Here is an 18,619-nt window from a genome sequence, read left to right as displayed (position 1 = left end):
ATGTAAACGACATACTGGGGAGCTGGAGCGAACAGAGTGGCTTATCACTTGGTTAAGATGGCACAGCAGTTCGGTCATTCAGCCATGGGTAAAGAGAAGGGAGGACAAAGAGGGAGAAAAGCCAACCCAGGGCTCGTGCTGTGCAGGGTTTCCTTCCCGCGTTGCCACTCTGATCTCCTGCGGCGACGTCACCGCGGAGCAGAGACAGCGGGGGACCCGCCTGCGGAGGCGCGGGGACGGTGACCCCGAATCCTGAAACCCGCCCACCCTCCCGGACCGCTGCGGCGCGCGGGTTTTGTTGTTCCCTGAAGACAGACAACAATCGCCCTTGCGGGCTGGACCCGGAGCTGGACCGCGGAGGAGGCCGCGGCCACCCCCTGCGCCCCGCGGCCGGCCCTGCGCCGGGCCGTGCCCAAGCCCCGCGCGGAGCCAATGGGAGCGCAGGGCCCCGCGGCCGCCCGCCCAGCTCCCCGCCCGCCGCGCGCCAGCCGCAGAGCCCCTCGCGCCGACGCGGCTGTCACCTCGGCGTCACCGCGGCCCGGCGCGCGCTGGGCAGGCAGGAGCGGCGGCCGCGAGCATGGACCTGAGCATCGCCCCGCTGCGCGCCTGGGACGACTTCTTCCCGGGCTCCGACCGCTTCGCGCGCCCGGACTTCAGGGACGTCTCGAAATGGAACAACCGGGTGGTCAGCAACCTGCTCTACTACCAGACCAACTACCTGGTGGTGGCCGCCCTGATGGTCTCCGTCGTGGGGTGAGTGGCCGGCCCCGCCGGGCGGGGCGGCGCGCGGCTGCGGACACTGCGCTGCCCTCGCTGCAGGCCGCCGGAGGGCTGGGGGGCCAGGCCAGGGCAGGACAGTCCACAGCTGCCAGGGGACACCGCCCTCAGCACCGGGCGTGCCTTCCCTGCCAGTCGGGAGGGCCTGGGGTCCTGGCTCAGGTCTGTCCACAGCTGCGAGGGGACACCGCCCTCCGCCACCGGGTGCGCCCTCCCTGCGGGTCCGCGGAGAGGCTGGAGGCCAGGCGAGGCATTTCCGAGCAGACACTGGCTCTCTGGAGGCCCTGCCACCTGCCCGGGCCTGGGCTCCTTCCGCTGAGGGCTGGGCCTGGGGCCCGGGAGCTGGTAGGGCACCGCTGCCCACCGCGGGCAGGGAAATTTCTTCTTCCCCTGTGCTGGGATCAAGCTCTAGCTGAGGAGATGTTTGTACAGGTTTTTAAAAATAAGAAGAAAGTGGTGTAACCTTGTCCTGGGGCTGCCTGGGCGCCTCCCAGAGAGGACACACCCAGAGTGTGTCCTAAAGGGGCATCCCGCCGGTTTGTCCGCTAAGCCTGCCAGACTCTAGGGCAAAGCTGACCCCGGAGCAGAGGGTGCCTGTCTGCTAGGGCACACACCGCAGTGGGGGGCAGCACTGGGAGCAGGCCCCTGGCAGCTTCTCCCTGCCTGCCTGGCCACCTTTCCCCCACTCCTGATCCTGGGTTCTCAGCGTATCTGATGTTGAAAAACTGCCCTGGTTTAATTAAGGTGGCACACACATGGGTACACACACACACACACACACACACATTCTTCAGAAACCACACTGCCTTGCAGTTCACCCTCTAAAACATGCTTCTCCCACCTTTGCCAGATGGGAGACAGTGTTCTCCGTGTGATTATCTCCTACACATCTTTAAAGAAAAAGCCATCCCAAGACTGAAAATGCAAGGACTTGCTTGCCCTTAAACAAGTGTCTGACATCTCTATTCAAACAGCTCTGCCTTGGAAGGAAAGTGAGCAATTCGCACTTGGAGGGTGTGGGAAAGGGTGAGCAGGATGGGGTGCTAAGTTGGCGCTGCGCTGTGAGTTGGCTACATCCCTGCGCCAGGCCCCACACCAAGCTGGAGCACAGCAAGATGAATCAGACTTGAATCCTGTCCCGGGGACACATGGCATTTTCTGACAAGCTCAAGGAGCAAAGGCACAGCACCGAGGAGGGGAGAGTTCAGTGTCTGGGTGTGGCTCGGAGTGGTCACCCTGCAGAAGCAGAAGGCCCACGGGTGGGAGCCCAGCGGTCTGTGGGCTCCTCCCTGGGGATGGCTTGAGGTGGACCTCCCCCCAGCTCTGTGCTTCTTTTCTGAAACTCATTTAAAAGAAGAAGAAGAAAAAAAAGTAGAAAGTAAGTTTTGCGTTTGCTTCCTTTTCCTTGGTAAAGAAGACAGGGCGTCTTATCTGGTGATCTAGTTATGTGGGTGTTTTCTTCAGGCAACTCCAAGAACAGAGACAAGGCAAAGTTTGACACACATTAGTCAAATGTACAAAAACAAAGAGCATTTTTATTATCTTTTTTTTTTTTTCCAAAAAGTCATGCTGATCAAACCAGAGGCAAGCTCAGGCAGCCTTGTAGCTTTGACTCAAGGGGAAGGCCAGGGCCAGGCCCTTGACTAAATATAGCTCCCCCCTTGTGGTGCCTTAGGCCACTGACGCCTCCAGTTTGGGGGTGTTGGCTCTTCTCCTTCCAAGTTGAAGATGTTAATTGCTAGTGACATTTTCAAAGGAAAAAGTGAAAAGTACCCGTGGCAGTTTTTTATTATCCTTATTTTTAAAAATTTACAATAGATTTAGGGCAGTCATTGTAAAAAGTTCTTTTAAAAATTCCCTGTGTGTAAAATGGTAAATGCCCTTCACAACCTAACAAAAGTTTTGGTATATAACCTTTAACTGTTTTCTAGCACCTAAAAATACGTACTCTATAGTCCTCCCCCATCATTCTTTTCTTTCATTACAATCAAAAACAACAAAAATAAACATGTTTGGAGGGCTCTGCGTGTTGATGACTCAATCATCTGCATTATGTGAGAGGACCTAATAAGTAAAGGATTACTACTCTAAAACCTGAGGCTCAGAGAAGTTAAATGAGTTACTCAAAGTGGCAGACCCAGGCATGTGCTCTTAACTACCGTGACATCTCTCTCGCAGTCATGAGGTTTGGCATGCTAGTTGCTCAAAGCTGGAGGAAACCCAATACCTTCAGGGCCAGGTTGGTCAGCTGATTCTGGGCCTTTCACATGCTGGAGAGAACTCTCCTGTTCTGCAGGGCAGCAGATGGGCGGGTCATAGCTGCTGGAGGCTGCTAGCCTAGCTCCTGAACTCGCCCTTGATAGTCCCCTGACCCAGTTGTTGCCCAAGGCCAGGACTGTTTGGAGGTGCTCACCTGGAGATGCCTCGGGGGCAGCATTGGAGGCCTGTAGCCTGGCTGACTCTCTGATGTTGGAAAGGAGGTCAGGAGAGGATGGAGGAGGCCACTGGTCAGGATCACAGGAAGGGAGAGGCAGCCCCAGGACTCGACCCAGAAACACCCACCGGGAGGACTCTGCTCCCGGTGAAGACTGAGAGGGCTCAGGAGGGGACAGATCTGGGTGTGAGGTCCTTATTGGGCGGGGCTTGGTGAGCCTGGTCTTCCTCCTAAGAGGGAGGCTGGGCAGGCTCCTGAGCCACAGCAGCGCAGCGGACTGTGTGTGTGAGAGGAATCGCAGCCCAGCCTGTTAGCGCCTAGCCCTCCTGGAAGTTCTCGCCTCTTGTGCTCCCTGAGAAGTAAGGAAGTGGTTGGAAACAGACTGAGTTCAATTCCCAGCTGCAGGACACCAGCTATGCACCCTGTGCTGAGCCGAGCCTCTGACGTGGCTAATGGTGCTGCTGCAGCTGGCCCACTCTGAGGACCAGCCAAGTGCATCAAGCCAGGCTCTCAGAGCAGGGCCAGCCGCCCCAACTCTGCTCCAGAAAATGTTTTCCCCTATGGTGTCTCTGCTGGCGTTACCAACGAGGGGGCTGAGAAATGCAGGCCGTGCCTTCTATTTATCCATTTATTTTGGTACCAGGGATTGAACCCAGGAGCACTTAACCACGGAGCCACACCCCCAGCCCTTTTTAGATTTTATTTTGAGACCAGGTCTTTCTAAGTTGCTTAGAGACTCACTAAGTTGCTGAGGACGGCTTTGAACTTGTGATCCTCCTGCCTCAGCCTTGGGAGCCACTGGGATTACAGGGGTGTGCTCCTGTGCCCTGCTCCAGACAGCATTCTTATAGCCTAGACTCCATCCACCCCAAGCCCTGCCTCAGCTTCCTCACGCACCTGCAGACTGCGACCTCCTCTGGGTCACCCCTCAGAGGCCACGCCCCTGTCTCCCTCCCACCAGTGTCATGGGGCCCCAACCTGTACTTAGAGCTTCCTGTTACCCCACGGGGTTTCAAGTGTCTCTCTGCTCTGGACTCTGGACTCCCCGAGGCCAGGTCGCAGGCTTGGGTGGTGACAGCTTTTCCTTTGTTTTGTGTTTTATGGTTGTGATTGTGGTTCTCTGCATCCTGAGGCTGCCGTGTTGCACATACCAACGTGGTGAGTGCAGACAGGGTGTGGAGGCCAGACCTCCACAGGGCCATGGGGCAGCTCACAAGAGCATGCCAACACATAGCTAAGGCAGCATGCTCCCACACGGATGGCCACTGGGTCATTGCCCGGGCACTGTGCTATGTACGCATGGGTCAGCGTGATGGCAGCTGTGTCAAAATTAACTTAAGGAGATTATGTCAGACTGCACTGCTCTGTTTTAAGATCCTGGTGAGGTACTCTGCGGTCAGGCTTCTCCACCTCAGCACTGTGGACATTTTGTACCGTGTAGACTTGTAAGGGGCCGTGCCGTGCAGTGGGGTGCTTAGCCGCCTCCCTGACCTCTGCCCGCTGCCCCCCAGCCACACACCCTCCAGTCACCACAGTGGAGGTGCTTTGCAGATGCCGCTGGTGATTGAGAACCACCTGAAAAATCGGGCAATTCCTGCTGTCCACTGAACACCAGTTTCTTCATAACTAGCTACAAAAGCAGCTCATAATTTTCTCATAGGAGAGGAGTGAGTGGCCTGAAGCTTTACCTAGCTCCGACCTGTCGTGTCCTCTCCCTTCCCTTAGTCTGCCTGAGGTCTCTCCTGGTTCTGCAGACTCTGTCTTTTTGTTTTCTGATGGAATGCTGATCTTGACTGCTCTGGAGTTCTGCTGCTCTAAAACAGGGATGGAAGGAAAGACTTCATCAAGACCAAGTACATTAGGGCTTAGTGAGCAAGGGCAGCCCCGGTCCCACTGCTGTGTGACATCCCAGGCTGCGAGCCCCTCTCCTGCCCATGCCTCAGGGGCTCCCTTAGGCAGAGGTGTTGGGGATGGGTGCCCTTTGGTGTGTCTGTTGCCACTTCAAGCTATCTTCCGTATACAACTTCCTTCCTGTCGGGGGCTGCAGGCCTCCCTGCAGAAGGGACTGAGTGACTTACAAGAAACAGCGGAGTAACAAGCTAGCCAGTGCTGTTTTGCTGAAAGCAGCCTCAGCTCCTTCCAGTGACGAAGGAGAATGTGACGACTTCTGCATCCTGGGCATGGGACGTCTTGGCACCAACATGCTGTGTTCACACCGTGCACAGCAATCCGAGCCGCTGCCTCTTTTTGTAAAGTGAAAAATCAAGGCGACAGTTAATTGTACTTGCAGTGTAAGAAATGAGCATGTGACACGCTGCGGGAGCTTCTGTGCGTTTGGTCGAAAGCCAAAAGATTTTAACTGGAAAATCCTATCCAGAGCGCACCGAGGACCAGCAGCAGTCTGACCTGTCAGCTTGTCAGAAATGAAGACTCTCTGACCCTACATCAGACCTCTCGGGTCAGACCCCACCTTTTAAGATGATTCATGGGCATGTTAAAATTTCAGAAGCACTGGTCTGGAAGAAAAGAAAGACTGGCAGAACTTAAAGACACACACCGTACGTCCAGGTGAACCTTCAGAGATTCTGAACGCGTACTTCCGGCCAGGTACCGGCTGGTCTCCCCCCCGTAACTGCCCACACTGTTGAGATACATGCCTCCAAGTTCAGGAGGAGAGCCATCGGCCCTCCTGAGGCCCCTGACGTAAGAAGTATAAAGGCTTGAGCTTAGGTGGCTAAAGGTGTTAACAGTAGCTGGGTTCATTGCTAGGAAGTGAGGTGATTTTTCATTTAAACCATATTGCCCATTTTCTGAAGCTGTTGATGAGCTAAATCTAACACAATACCCGACCCTTAACATCTGCACCGTCCTGCCCACCTCACTCTCAAAAATCCCTCTCTGCCACCAGAACCCGTATTTTCTGGTGCAGCTCTAGAATCACCGACCACACACAGAAGTTGTACTGAGTAAATGCATCTGCTGCTTCTCCCGCAGACAGGGCACACCTATCCTCCAGGCCACCTCGGGTCTCCCCTGAGACAGAGCCGTGTCACTGCCCCGTGAATGAGCCAAAGAAACCGCCACGGGGTGGTCTGGCTGGGCAGGTGGGCAGGAAGGTGGACTCCACAGCTGCCGTTTTGTCACCGGGGTGGCAAGGGGTTCCTGGAGGGCTTGTCACCCTGGGTTTAAAACCATGTTACCGTAGTGCTCTTCAACGTGAGCATGGCTCTGCAATATGTCGCAGCCGGCGGCTGTGGGTGTTTGGCATTGAGAAGTGCTCCCAGGGTCTGTGCTTTTAAAGGCTGCCAGGATGAGGAACCAGGCTCCAGGTGACCGGGGAAGAGAAGGACAAGGCAGCTCCGGGGGGCTCTGGACAGGCCTGCGGGAAGTATTGCCCATGGAGTCGCAGTCTGTCCAGGCTGAAGCCAGAGGGAAGCCTTTTAGATTCACCAGCTGCAACTGCAGTTTTACTCCATCACCCCCGCGTGTGTTGCTCCCTTCCTTCCTTCCTTCATTCAACTTCCCAGACCCTGTGCCAGGAGACCTGGGGGAGAATAAGACTATGATCCCAGCAAGACAGCACTGGAAACATTAGAATGGATTTTCATTCTAATGCAGCAAGCACACAGAAATACACCCCGACACTCACACACCTTTTCCCACCTGGCTCACCCTGTGCAATTCCAAATTCCAGAACTCCTGGGTGTTGGGATTAGAGGGGACACTGAATGTGTGGACCCGGGAAGGGCTATTCAATTTTACTTTTCTCACCTGCAGCTCAGATGGCTGCTACTGAGCACCTATCTAGTGCTTGAGGCAGCAGTGAGGCCCAGGATGGTAGCTAGCAGGGAGAACCGCTCCGCCCAGCCTTCCCCAGCCTCCCTGGTAAAGGCCCTCCCCCTCCCAGCCTCTCTAATTGCACTTGCCATGTGGCAGGAGATGGGTGGGATTCCTTCTGATAGCTCATGCATTTCTTCTGAGTGCAGGACTTTAAGAGGTCTATTAACACCGGGTCTATTAAAAAATCTTCATCGAATAAGAATTGGATTTCATTAAATCATCTTCTGACACTTTGTAGCTCACTCTTCTTGGCTCCTCCCCACCCCTGCCCTACTTGGGTTGGTAGTGCCTGTTTCCGTTCCGTGAATGAACAACTCATCACCCAGAAGCTGTCAGTCGACTTCGGGGTACAGCACTCTGTACAGGAACCCAGATCTGAGAGGTCAAGGTCCAGTTCTCGGCCGGTCTACTTCAAACCAAACTGAGGAGCGGCACTGTTAGAAATCCATAGGACTTCCTGTTCCGACAAATGGGTTTCTGTCCTTTGTCACTTATCTTCAAAATGCTCACCCTGACCCCTCCTCTGTCTCTTGCAGTAAGTTTGCTTTCTGTTTCAGAGAATGCTTTCAAGGCCTGAGATTTTAGTCAAAATCTGCAGGCCAGCTTCCATGCTGCAAGCATTACCCAAGTAGGTAGGATTTCTCCCCCATTTCTCTTCCATTAAGCACTGGCTAACGGAGGCACCGGGCAGGCAGACGCCCATTTAAAGCAGAAAACCAGAATGTGGTTCCTACGTCTGCTGATCCGCGTTGCAGCTGTGGGTACAACTTCTTGTCTTAAAGGAAGAGAGGGGACGGCTGAAACTGAGCGTGGGTGCAGGTGGAACAGGAACTCTCATGGGAGGGGGTCACATGTCACCAAGCTCACGAGCAGTTGTCCAACCCCTGTGTTCTCTGTGGCTCTGTAGGAACTTGCCGTGCAGTAATCATTCTCAAGAGCTTTCCTTTGTAAACTTTACTCAGCTGAAAGCATTTGGGGAGAACAGTTTGTAAACAAATAAATGTCTTCCCACACTACTTCTGAAATACTCCAGGTTGTGAGTAACCCTGAGCCCAGGCGGTGACAGATACTCTGGAGGGTTCAGCATACCAGCTTTCCGACCTTTGCCTGTGTTCCAAATGTGCTGTGACGAGAAGTTTCAGAAGGACCTTTGCAGCCTGGTGAGGCCCACTGCCAGGGCAGGTGTTGGATGTGCCACCTCTTCTGACTCGGATCCAAGTTGTCGTTTATTAAAAATAAAACAAGCAGTTAGCAAGAGAAGCGCAAAACGAAACTTGGAGGTTATGTCCCGTATGAGAGTGCCTGGAGGTGCCAGCTGCTGTGGGCCGTGGGTCACTGGATGTGGGTGTTGAATTTGGTGGTGCCACGGTGGACCTAGGGCACCATTAAATATCTGCACATGTGGAGCACACAATAAATACACTGGGCCTCCCTCATGTGACTAAAGAGCCGGGCTCCTGTCCCACCTGAGCTTCTCTGAAGTCTTCTTTACCCCATGATCCTTGGCACATTTACTCGAGACTAATTTGCGTCCAGAGCCATATTTATTCTTCACAGTCAGAGGCCGATCTTGCCAAGGTGCTGCCCTGGGAAACCAGGACAAACACAGGAGGCTGTTGAGGTCCATGGAGGGACCAAGAGGCCCCTGCAGAGGGATGGGTCTCGGGGCAGGACTCTCCCTGACCCTCAGTGCCCCTTCCTGCCACAGGCCCTGCCCCATCCACTCCCCTGCGCTGGTCACCCCTTACCTCTGCTTGGGAATTCAGGTGATTTCCCCACTGTTGATTCTCACTGTTGCCCTTAATCACAGCTCTGGGAGGGGACAGAGACAGGGAGTCCTTCCCTAGCAGTACTTAGTGCACAATGAGGATAACTGTAGTTTGTCCAAGGTGAACCTCATGTCACCTGACCCATGGCTGGAGAAGCTAGCCGAGTTATTTAAGGGAAATTCTTTTGTGGGGCTACTGAGGGCTGAACCAGGACATTACTCTACCACTGAGCGACACTCCAGCCCTTTTTATTTTTTCATTTTGGAGCAGGGTCTCGCTAACGGCTGGCCTCGGATGTGAGATCCTCCGGGCTCAGACTGCTGAGTACCTGGGACTGCAGGCCTGGGCCCCTGTGCTGGCTCGCTGACCATAAGTGATAGTATGCGAATGTGCTGGATTCTAAAGCTCCTTTCTCTGAACACACGCTTACTGGATACCTGCTCTGTGTCAGGCAGGGTGCTAGGTGCTGGGGCTGAATATGTCATGGTGCCTGGCCTTACGGAGCTTCGCGTCTAGGAGGGGCCAGAGACCTCTGTTCAATACACACAAATAAACATGAAACTGCCGCTCTGGTGAGCACCTGGGGAAGAGGCCTGTGTGCTGTCCCTGTGGAGGACATGGACAGCAGGCTGGCTGTGTGAGACTTGAAGGGGGTTGGAGGGGATGGGGGTGACTCCTGGGCATAGGAAGGTGAGTTCTGGGGAGCGGTGGGCTGAGCACAGCCAGGAGCTGGCGGGGGGCGGGGGCTGGCCAGCCTCTATTTAACTAGTGAGTCAGGATTCCCCAGGAACCGCATTGCAAAAGTGGCTTTTGAGTTTGGAGAACTGACCTCTGTGCAGAGCTGCTTGTGCTTGGGAAATACGCCCTGGGCAGCTCCTGTCGGCCCTGTGGCCTTGAGGGTCTGGCCTTGAGGATCGCTGAGCTTTGGGTTGGTGGCCTTGGGCACCGACTCCTTAGTTGCACGTGTGTAAATTGAGGTGAGTTTTCAAGATGTCTCCAAGCTCTCAAACTGTGCCTGGCCCAGATCCCCAGGGCCACCGGTGCAGTAGATAAGACTAGCTGAATCATGCCAGCAAGTGGAGGGCATGTGTGTCCACAGCCTCTCCCAGGCCACACCCTCTCCCAGCCACTTTCCCTGGGAGGAATGAGCTGGCCCAGGGACTTCCCAGCATGATCCTCAGCTGCTGACCCCGACTGCAGGGACAGGTGGCTGGGAACGGGGAGGGGGCCCCAGAGCTGATTGCAGGATGGGTCACAGTTGGCAAGTGGCCCCACCCCGATTCTCTCTCCCTCCTCCCGGGTCCCTTGGAGGATGTTTCTTCACCTCTCTGGGCCTCGGTGCTTTACTGCACAGTAGGGTTGATTCATCCTTTAAGACCCAGTTAAAAAAAAAAAGTGTGATGGAGCCTTGACCACTTCTGGAACCATGAAGGGTTCCACCAGAGTCCAAACTGTTGCAGACAGGAGCTCACCCATGATTTATCGGAATGGGGTGATTTACACCGGAGTCTCTTGACTCAACAGAGAACACATTGCAGGCTTGGAATTGCAGGAGGAGGGCCCGGGTCCTGCCCTCTCCTCCATGGACTGGCAGTGAGTGAAGCTCCTGACCAAGCGCAGTGGCCGCGTCCACAGGAAGGATGAGGCCGGGTTTATGGAAACTGCTATCCCTGACGCGCTGGGGGCTGTGTGGACGGGTGTGACCAACAGCACAACTGCGGCTAAAAGCCTCTCCCCCAAGAGCTGCGCCCCAAATTCCTGCCCTGGAAAATGGACTCGTGTGGTGTGTGTGCGTGGTGTGTGTCTGTATGTGGTGAGTGTGTGTGTGTGTGGTGTGTGAGTCTGTGTCTGTGTGTGTGGTGTATGTGTGTGGTGTGTGTATGTGTCTGCATGTGATGTGTATGTATATGTGTCTGTGTGTGGTGTGTGTCTGTGTCTGTATGTGGTGTGTGGTATGTGTGTGGTATGTGTGTGGTGTGTGTCTGGTATGTGTGTGGTGTGTGTCTGGTATGCGTGTGGTATGTGTGTGGTGTGTGTGTGGTATGTGTGTGGTATGTGTGTGGTGTGTGTCTGTGTCTGTGTGTGGTGTGTGTCTGGTATGTGTGTGGTATGTGTGTGGTGTGTGTCTGGTATGTGTGTGGTATGTGTGTGGTGTGTGTCTGGTATGTGTGTGGTATGTGTGTGGTGTGTGTCTGGTATGTGTGTGGTATGTGTGTGGTGTGTGTCTGTGTCTGTGTGTGGTGTGTGTGTGGTATGTGTGTGGTATGTGTGTGGTATGTGTGTGGTGTGTGTCTGGTATGTGTGTGGTATGTGTGTGGTGTGTGTCTGTGTCTGTGTGTGGTGTGTGTCTGGTATGTGTGTGGTATGTGTGTGGTGTGTGTCTGTGTCTGTGTGTGGTGTGTGTCTGGTATGTGTGTGGTGTGTCTCTGTGGTGTGTGTCTACGTATGTGTGTGATCTTGCTCTAGGAGCTCGCGGGCCCCAGGGCGTGGTGCAGTGTGCATTTCCCGTCTCAGGATGATGCTGCATGCAATCAGAACGTGGAAGAAAATCCAGTGGCTTGGCCAGTTTTTTCCATCTTGGAAACTCAGTTATTTCTAATCATAGCTTGCGGCTGGGCGCGTGGTGAGCCAACTCCAGCCCATAGGAGGCTCGCTCTGCTCTTCTCGTGAACACGAGCGACAGGAGCAGGTGGAAAGCCAATCTGGGATCGCATGAGTCAAGCGGGACTTTTCCTGTCCTTTGTCCAACAGACCCTCAGCCTAGATGTCCACTCTGTCTGTGCAGAGGGAAAGGGGAGCTTGCTGGGCAGGGTGGCCAGCCTGTCATCACAGTGACCTGGGGGGCTTAGGCTGGGGGATCTCCAGTGTGAGGCCAGCCTCAGCAACTTAGCAAGGTCCTAATCAATTTAGCGAGACCCCGTTAAAAAAAAAAAAAAAACACATATAAAAAGGACTGGGGATGTGGCCCAGCGGTTGGTTAAACGCCCTGGATTCAATCCCTAGTACCTCCCCGACCCCCAAAAAAGAAAGAAAAAAGGAAAATCTCGACATGGGTTTCATGACATCATCTTGAACGGTTGTTTCAGTGAGTATTCTGGAAAGACACCTGGGAGACGTTGGTGCCCTCCGCCAAGCAGCCCCTGTTTGCAGTTTACACAGAGGCTTCTCCTTGAACTCCAACCCCCCGCATTTGTGTTACCTTGACCTCTGCTTTACAGTACAGCTGAGAAACATTTCTAGGTCTTTGCCAGGTCCAAGTCGAGGCTTTTATAAAACGCTGTGTTTCTTTGTCATTTTTTAAAGACCAGGCATTTTTTAGGTATTCAGGTAACTCGTGACCTTTGCCAAACTATTAAATAAAAATCAGGAACTGGGAGTAACCCCTTGGCTCCCCTGCTCAGGACCCACCGCCGGGTTTTGGTCTCTTTGCTCTCTCCCTCCGTCTGTTGCGTGTAGGAGAGGGATGGGTCAGGGAGGCTGCTGGGTCTCTTCTGCTCAGGTTCCGGCCCCTGCTAATGAGGATGTCATTCCTGCCGTTTTTCAGGCCTGTTAGGAAATTTTTGTCTTTCTCAAATCAGTTCCAGGGTTATATCAGAGACAAGGTATAAACCAGGTTAAAATAAAATAAAATAAGACTAGCAGTGCAGCGGCCAGGTAGCCTGGGGTGATTCAGAGGTGGGAGGGAGGGAGGCGGCAGACAGGGAGCCCGGGGCGTGGGGTGTTGGGCATCCTGGGGGGCCACGTGCTGCAGGCTGGCCCTGAGAGGTTCTGCCGAGGAGCGGGGGCACTGGGTCTGGGTTGCAGAAGGCACAGCTTCCTGGTGGTGCGTGAGCTGAATCCCATCTTGGAGAAACGGGCAGGTAGGTGGGGGCCATCGTGCCTAGCTGGGTTGTGGGTTGAGGACTGGATGCTTTCTTATTTCAGTGTTCTCTTTAAGTGTTCACTTTGTCTCTGATTACAAAGTCGGATACCAATGAGAGCCGTTCCTCCTGTGGGCTGACTCCCCTGGACGATAACTCCCTCTCAGGGAGAAGAGGGATTGCTGTAGCCTAGTCACTGTCTTCCCACAGTATTAAGGACCCTTCAGCTTCTTAGAACCGCTCTGTGTACCGGAGCTGGGGTGTGGCTCATTGGTGGCACCCTGGCCTGGCCTGTGCCAGGTGCTGGCCTCCACCTCCAACCCTGCAGACGAACAGACGCATCAATCAATCGGTAACAACCGCAGCCTCTTCTTGACTCTTGAGTCGGAACTCGAGTGCTCCCTGGACAGGCAGGTTGTAGGTGAGAGCCACTCAGGCAGCTCGCAGAGAAACGCAGGCAGGTGGCAGTCTGCCCTGGGCCTCTGCTGCCAGCTCGCCCTAGAGAGGGTGAGGGCTGCGGCCGCGTGGGGAGCATGTGTTCCCTCTGAGTGTGAAGGCGGAAGGCGCTCCAGCCCGCTCTCGCTCTCGGTGGGGAGGAAACTGGGCCCGGAGCGCCTAGATCGTCTTGTTCCAGGAGGAGCAAGGTGTGCCAGGTGGTCTGGATGTGTTTTTAATACCTAGATGGGGCTTCAAGTACAAGTTTTAAAAAACACTGTATCGGTGGGACTGGGGCTGCAGCTCAGTGACAGATCACTTGCCTTGCATGTGTGGGGCACTGGGTTCGAATCCCAGCACCACACAAAAATAAATAAATAAAGCTATTGTGTCCATCTACAACAACAACAACAACAAAAAAAACCCCACTGTATAGGAGAAACAAAAACGTGCCTGCAGAGTGTATCTGGCCCCTGGAGGCCCTAGTGTGGCTGCTAGTCTACATTCAGCCAACGGGGCCCGTCCTGGGAGGACTGGAAGGTGCCCCGAGAGCTGGGAAGCACAGCGCCCTGCGTCCTCGGGCCGGGGGGGGGGGCCGAGGGGGGGTGGGCATGATAGCCAGGCACGCCGCCTCCCAGAGAGGCCTCAGACTACAACTCTGGGCCTCAGGAAGGTGGGGGCCCCTGGCTGGGAGCCCGAGGCCCGGCAGGGGGCTGGGTGTCATGGGTTCTTATTAGAGAGAAGTACTGACCGTGTCCACTCCACGAGGTGAAAGGCTAAGGTTCTGATTCAGGTGAAGGGCTGAGTGCTCCCCGCCCCCGCCCCCTCCGCTGCCCCCTGTGCTGGGCCCCTGGCTCACCCCCTGCCCCCGTGTTGCAGGTTCCTGAGCCCCTTCAACATGATCCTGGGCGGACTGGTGGTGGTGCTGGTGTTCACGGTCTTCGTGTGGGCGGCCCACAATAAGGACGTCCTGCGCCGCAGGAAGAAGCAGTACCCCACGGCCTTCGTGGTGGTGGTCATGGTGGCCAGCTACTTCCTCATCTCCATGTTCGGGGGAGTCATGGTCTTCGTGTTCGGGATCACGTTCCCTCTGCTGCGTAAGTCGGCCCGAGTTTTCCTTCTTTCTTTTTTTTTTATTTATTTATTTATTTTTTTTTGTGGTGCTGGGGATGGAACCCAGGGCCTGGGACCCCCGAGGCAGGCATTCGACCAGCTGAGCTCTGTCCCCAACCCCTGAGTGTTCTTTCTCCCACGTCATAAGGAAAAGGAGCACCACTGTCCCGTGGGGTCACCTAACCCGTGGGCCCACCCCCTCTGGAGGTTCCTACAATGGGACATCAGGGCCCAGTGGCTCCTTCATGCCACTAACACGCGGGGACACAAGAATAAACCACGCTCCCAGGAGCCCTGCTTTAGTCACCATTTTCGCTGCTGTGACTTAAAGACCTGACCAGCACAATTGTAGAGGAGGAAGGTTGATTTAGGGCCTCACGGTTTCAGAGGTCTCGGTCCACAGACAGCAGGCTCCGTTCCTCGGGGCTCAAGGTGAGGCAGGACCTCTTGGTGGGAGAGTGAGGCAGAGGGAAGCAGCTCACGTGGTGATCAGGAGGCAGAGAGAGACTCCACTTGCCAGGTACAAATGGGTCCCAAAGCCACACTTCCCAATGCCCACCTCCTCTGGCCACCTTCAGTGGCCACCCAGTTAATGCCCAGTCAGTCACTGATTGGTAAAGGCTCTCACCACCCAGTCGTTTCTCCTCTGAACCTTCTGGCGTTGCCTCAGGCATGAGCTTTTGGGGACACCTCCCATCAGAACCGTGACAAGCCCCGAGTCCTACAGCAGGACCTGGCGCAGCCTCGCAGGGCTCCAGGTGTGTCTGGTACTGCGGTCGGCCGCAGCCTGCCCACCCTTCACATTGGCCTGACGCAGCACTGAACATGCTTGTCCTGAGGAAGTGGATGACTTCCCCTCTTACTGAGATCAGTATATTAGTGCCCAAGGGTGGGTAAGTCCACGAGAATACTGGACCCAAGCACTCCGGTTCTGGGGAAGAGCACTCATCATTTTCTAAACTAGACGTGCATCACGTACTCGGACTCCACACACTGGCAGCCTGAGGTAGCGGAGGGATAAGAACCCTGTCTCATCAGCAGAAATCTGATGGAAGTTCTAGTGCATTAAGAATGGCAGGAACGTCCCCTGAACTTAAAATAGCATCTGACCTGTGCACCATGATCGGCTGATCTGGGGTTTGGTGAGGTTAAGCTCAGAGCATCTCCGGATGGATCCTGAACCTTGGTGGACAGAATCAGTAAATTCAGACTTTGTAAAATGTCTTCAGCTTTTCCTTCTGTGGTAGAGGCTCGTGGTTAGTGGTTGTGTTTGAACCAAACCCTCACTTTAGCACCCTTCCACATACGAGCCCAAGGCTGTGAGCGTGACCCTGGGGCTGGGATGCTGCTCAGTGGTCAGCGCTTGCCTAGCACGAGCCAGGTTCTGGGTTCCATCCCCAGCACCACAAAAATTAAATAAATATGATCCTACGTGGGTAGATTCTGGAGCCCCACCTCATTCTTCATTGGAATCTGGGGTGTGGGGAGTGGGGTTTGTCTGTCCGCAGACTCTGCCGTGCCTGGATGTGCAGGAACGTTGGGCAGCCACTGGTGCAGGTCACATGACAGCCACTGGTCAGATGGGCATTGCCTTAAAAGACAGGTTCCCTTAACTTCAGGCTCAGGGTCAGCAGGTCCAGGAGAGAAGCCAACGAATCTGATGATGCTCCTCATGCTCACCAGCCCTGGAAAACTGACCCCAGGAGACACCTGGAAGGCGGCTTGCCCTGTGTGCCTCCCCAAGGGGGCATGCGGTGTTCCTGAGGGAGCAGGAGTCCCTGTCTGGAACACCTCGGCCCGTGGGTTTCTGTTGGGCTGCATTCACGTTGAATGTCGTGGCATTTAAGTAGCGTCTGCAAGGAGAGGGTGTCCGGATGAAGGGAGCGGGGTGGCTGCCAGATGCTAGACCTCGCTACTGAATTCCAGGTTCTGCTGCACACGCAGAGATGGGAGCTGCAGGGAGTTGGAGCGCCCATGGGGGCTTGGCCCAGGGAGGGCTGGCTGCAGTGTGGCCGCGCCGTGGGGCGTGGAGCGGCAGAGGAGTGGCAGAGGAGGGCTCTGACTCTGTGCTGACCATGGGTCCCTTCTTCGCAGTGATGTTCATCCACGCCTCGCTGCGGCTGCGGAACCTCAAGAACAAGGTGGAGAACAAGATGGAGGGGATCGGTCTGAAGAGGACCCCCATGGGCATCGTCCTGGACGCCTTGGAACAGCAGGAGGAGAACATCGGCAAATTCACCGAGTTCATCAGCAAAGTGAAGGAGTAGCCGGGAGCCGGGCTCCGGGCCGCTGCCCTGGGCCGCAGTCCCCCAGTCCACGCCCGCTTTCCTCAGTGTCTCAGCAGGAGGTGCCCGTCTTACCAGCCAGCTCTCTATGGCAGCATGCTCTACGGGCGTCCTCCTACCAGCCCCGATGTTACCCAGGGAGGCTCTCAGACACCATAGAAAACCACCTTCCTGCTGGCCTCGGGTTTCCCGTGTGTCTTTGAAAGGCACCCGTGGACTCCACAGCAAGCCAGCACCACGGAGCGTCCAGACAGCCGGCTGACCCCGCCGGGCTAGCCTGTGTCCCCTCCCGCACCCCTCGAGAGCCCCCGGGATGGCCCCGTGTGGGGTGTAAACTAGCTTAGTCTGTATTGTTATTCTTCTGAAATCAGAGGTGATCTCTCTCACCTGGCCACCTGTTGGATGTGCAGTGAAGGCTGGTCAAGCCAGTTCTTTCTACTTTGTTTATGGATATAAAGATAGCTGTTCAGGATATTTTGTTAAAGTTTTGTAAAATTTTTTTGAAACGCTCGTCCTGTTTCTTTTCACCAGCAGGTGGTTGCTGCAAACTTAATGTCCTCTTCCCTAAGGTGGTTACCCTGGGTAGCCCGTGTCACCCTGGACAGACTTGTTAAAAGATACAATAAAACCGAACTTGGATTCTGTGTGTTGCACATTTTAAGACACAATAAAACTGAACTTGGATTCTGTGTGTTGCACATTTTTTTTAAAGAGAGAGAGGAGAGAGAGAGAGAGAGAGAAATTTTTAATATCTATTTTTCAGTTTTTAGTGGACACAATATCTTTATTTTATTTTTATGTGGTGCTGAGGATCCGAACCCAGTGCCGGGTGCATGCCAGGCGAGCGCGTTACCGCTTGAGCCACATCCCCAGCCCTGCACATTTTTTTTGTTGTTGTTATAACACAGAGAAAAAGATGCCCGAGATCATGTTTCTTGTATGTTTCCCATGGTTTCATTTCCAACTGGAACATTTAGAAAAACACACGAACGTGCATTTTTATCAATTCCCTGGGGCACAAAGAAGCCGAGGGTAACTCCTCTGTTTGAAGTTTGAAAAGCGTCTTCAGACAGCCAGGTGAGAGGCTTCTAAAAGCACGAATGGTCACTGGTTTCTGTACTCCATAACAATCTGGGATAGCAATCGTGACAACTGTGTGCTTTGACAGACATTAGGGGTAAGAAAGCGTGTGTCTGTGTGTCCCTTTACTGCCATGTATATAAACAGATCACGAAGGATGTGGGCTTACTGATGGGACAACTCCATCCGTGAAGCGAACCATGAGGCTTTCCTACCTTGGAACTGTGCAGACACGGGGGAGGCACTTGCTGGGGAAATTCTCTGCATGTCCTAGAGTAAAGAGCACTGGCATTTCTGCTCTGGGTTCTTCTTGCATTTTAATTTCTCAGCCATCCCGGAGCGTCTGCTTAGCCCAGTGATACCACTAGGATCTCAGATGCAGAACACCAAGACAGGTACATGGTGTCAGTTAGCATCCCACTTTAAAAGCAGGTTAAATTCTTCAACCAAGCTCTTTAGCCTGGGAATGGTCAGCAGAGAAACCATCCCGTGAGCTGCCGCTCCTCTCTTGCCAAACCTGGGTACTGAGGCAGGGGATCAGGAAGCTGGATCATCTTTTCTTTGAGCATCCTCGGGTTAGAATCCTCTTTCAGTACCCGTAGCCCTTCTGAAACTCTGGACCTTGCTGTGGTCAGCAGGCACAGAGGCTCCTAGAACTTTGCCTGCGACATCCAGACTGTTTCTAAGTGTGTCTAGAGGGCTGGTCCTCAGAGGTTCGCCTTGGTACAGAATGTGCCAACTACTTAGGAAGCATTATTTTTGCAGCCCTTTCTTAACAATCCTGTTAAGAACAATCCTGTTAAGAACAAAGCTGTGGGCTGTTGTCTATTTTAAGTTACATACTGGGCTGGAAACTATTTGAATTTGGCTACTTTTGCATAAATTATGTTCAAAACAGAGACCTGCTGTGTTTTTTTAATCCTGGCTCATCCTTCCAAATCACATGTTGTTTGCCCCCTTTGAAGCTGTCCTCTCCCACCCCACTCTGCCTGCTGGGCATCAGCCGTGACCCCCACAGGGGGAGGA

General features: G+C 54.3%; 1 protein-coding gene across 1 annotated transcript; it reads left to right on the top strand.

Annotated features, from left to right (window-relative positions):
- The first annotated feature begins 496 nt into the window (after nt 1–496).
- ARL6IP5 (ARF like GTPase 6 interacting protein 5) lies at nt 497–17,202 on the top strand. Its single transcript, XM_081276290.1, has 3 exons — nt 497–753; nt 13,995–14,212; nt 16,323–17,202. The coding sequence occupies exons 1-3, from the start codon at nt 578–580 to the stop codon at nt 16,493–16,495; spliced, it is 567 nt and encodes a 188-aa protein (XP_081132416.1). The 5' UTR covers nt 497–577; the 3' UTR covers nt 16,496–17,202.
- Nucleotides 17,203–18,619: the final 1,417 nt, after the last annotated feature.

This window comes from Spermophilus citellus (genome assembly GCF_964194105.1).
Source record: "Spermophilus citellus genome assembly, chromosome: 19".
Classification (NCBI taxonomy): domain Eukaryota; kingdom Metazoa; phylum Chordata; class Mammalia; order Rodentia; family Sciuridae; genus Spermophilus; species Spermophilus citellus.
The sequence above is the reverse complement of the archived record's forward strand: the minus strand, read 5'-3'. Positions and strand labels throughout refer to the sequence as shown.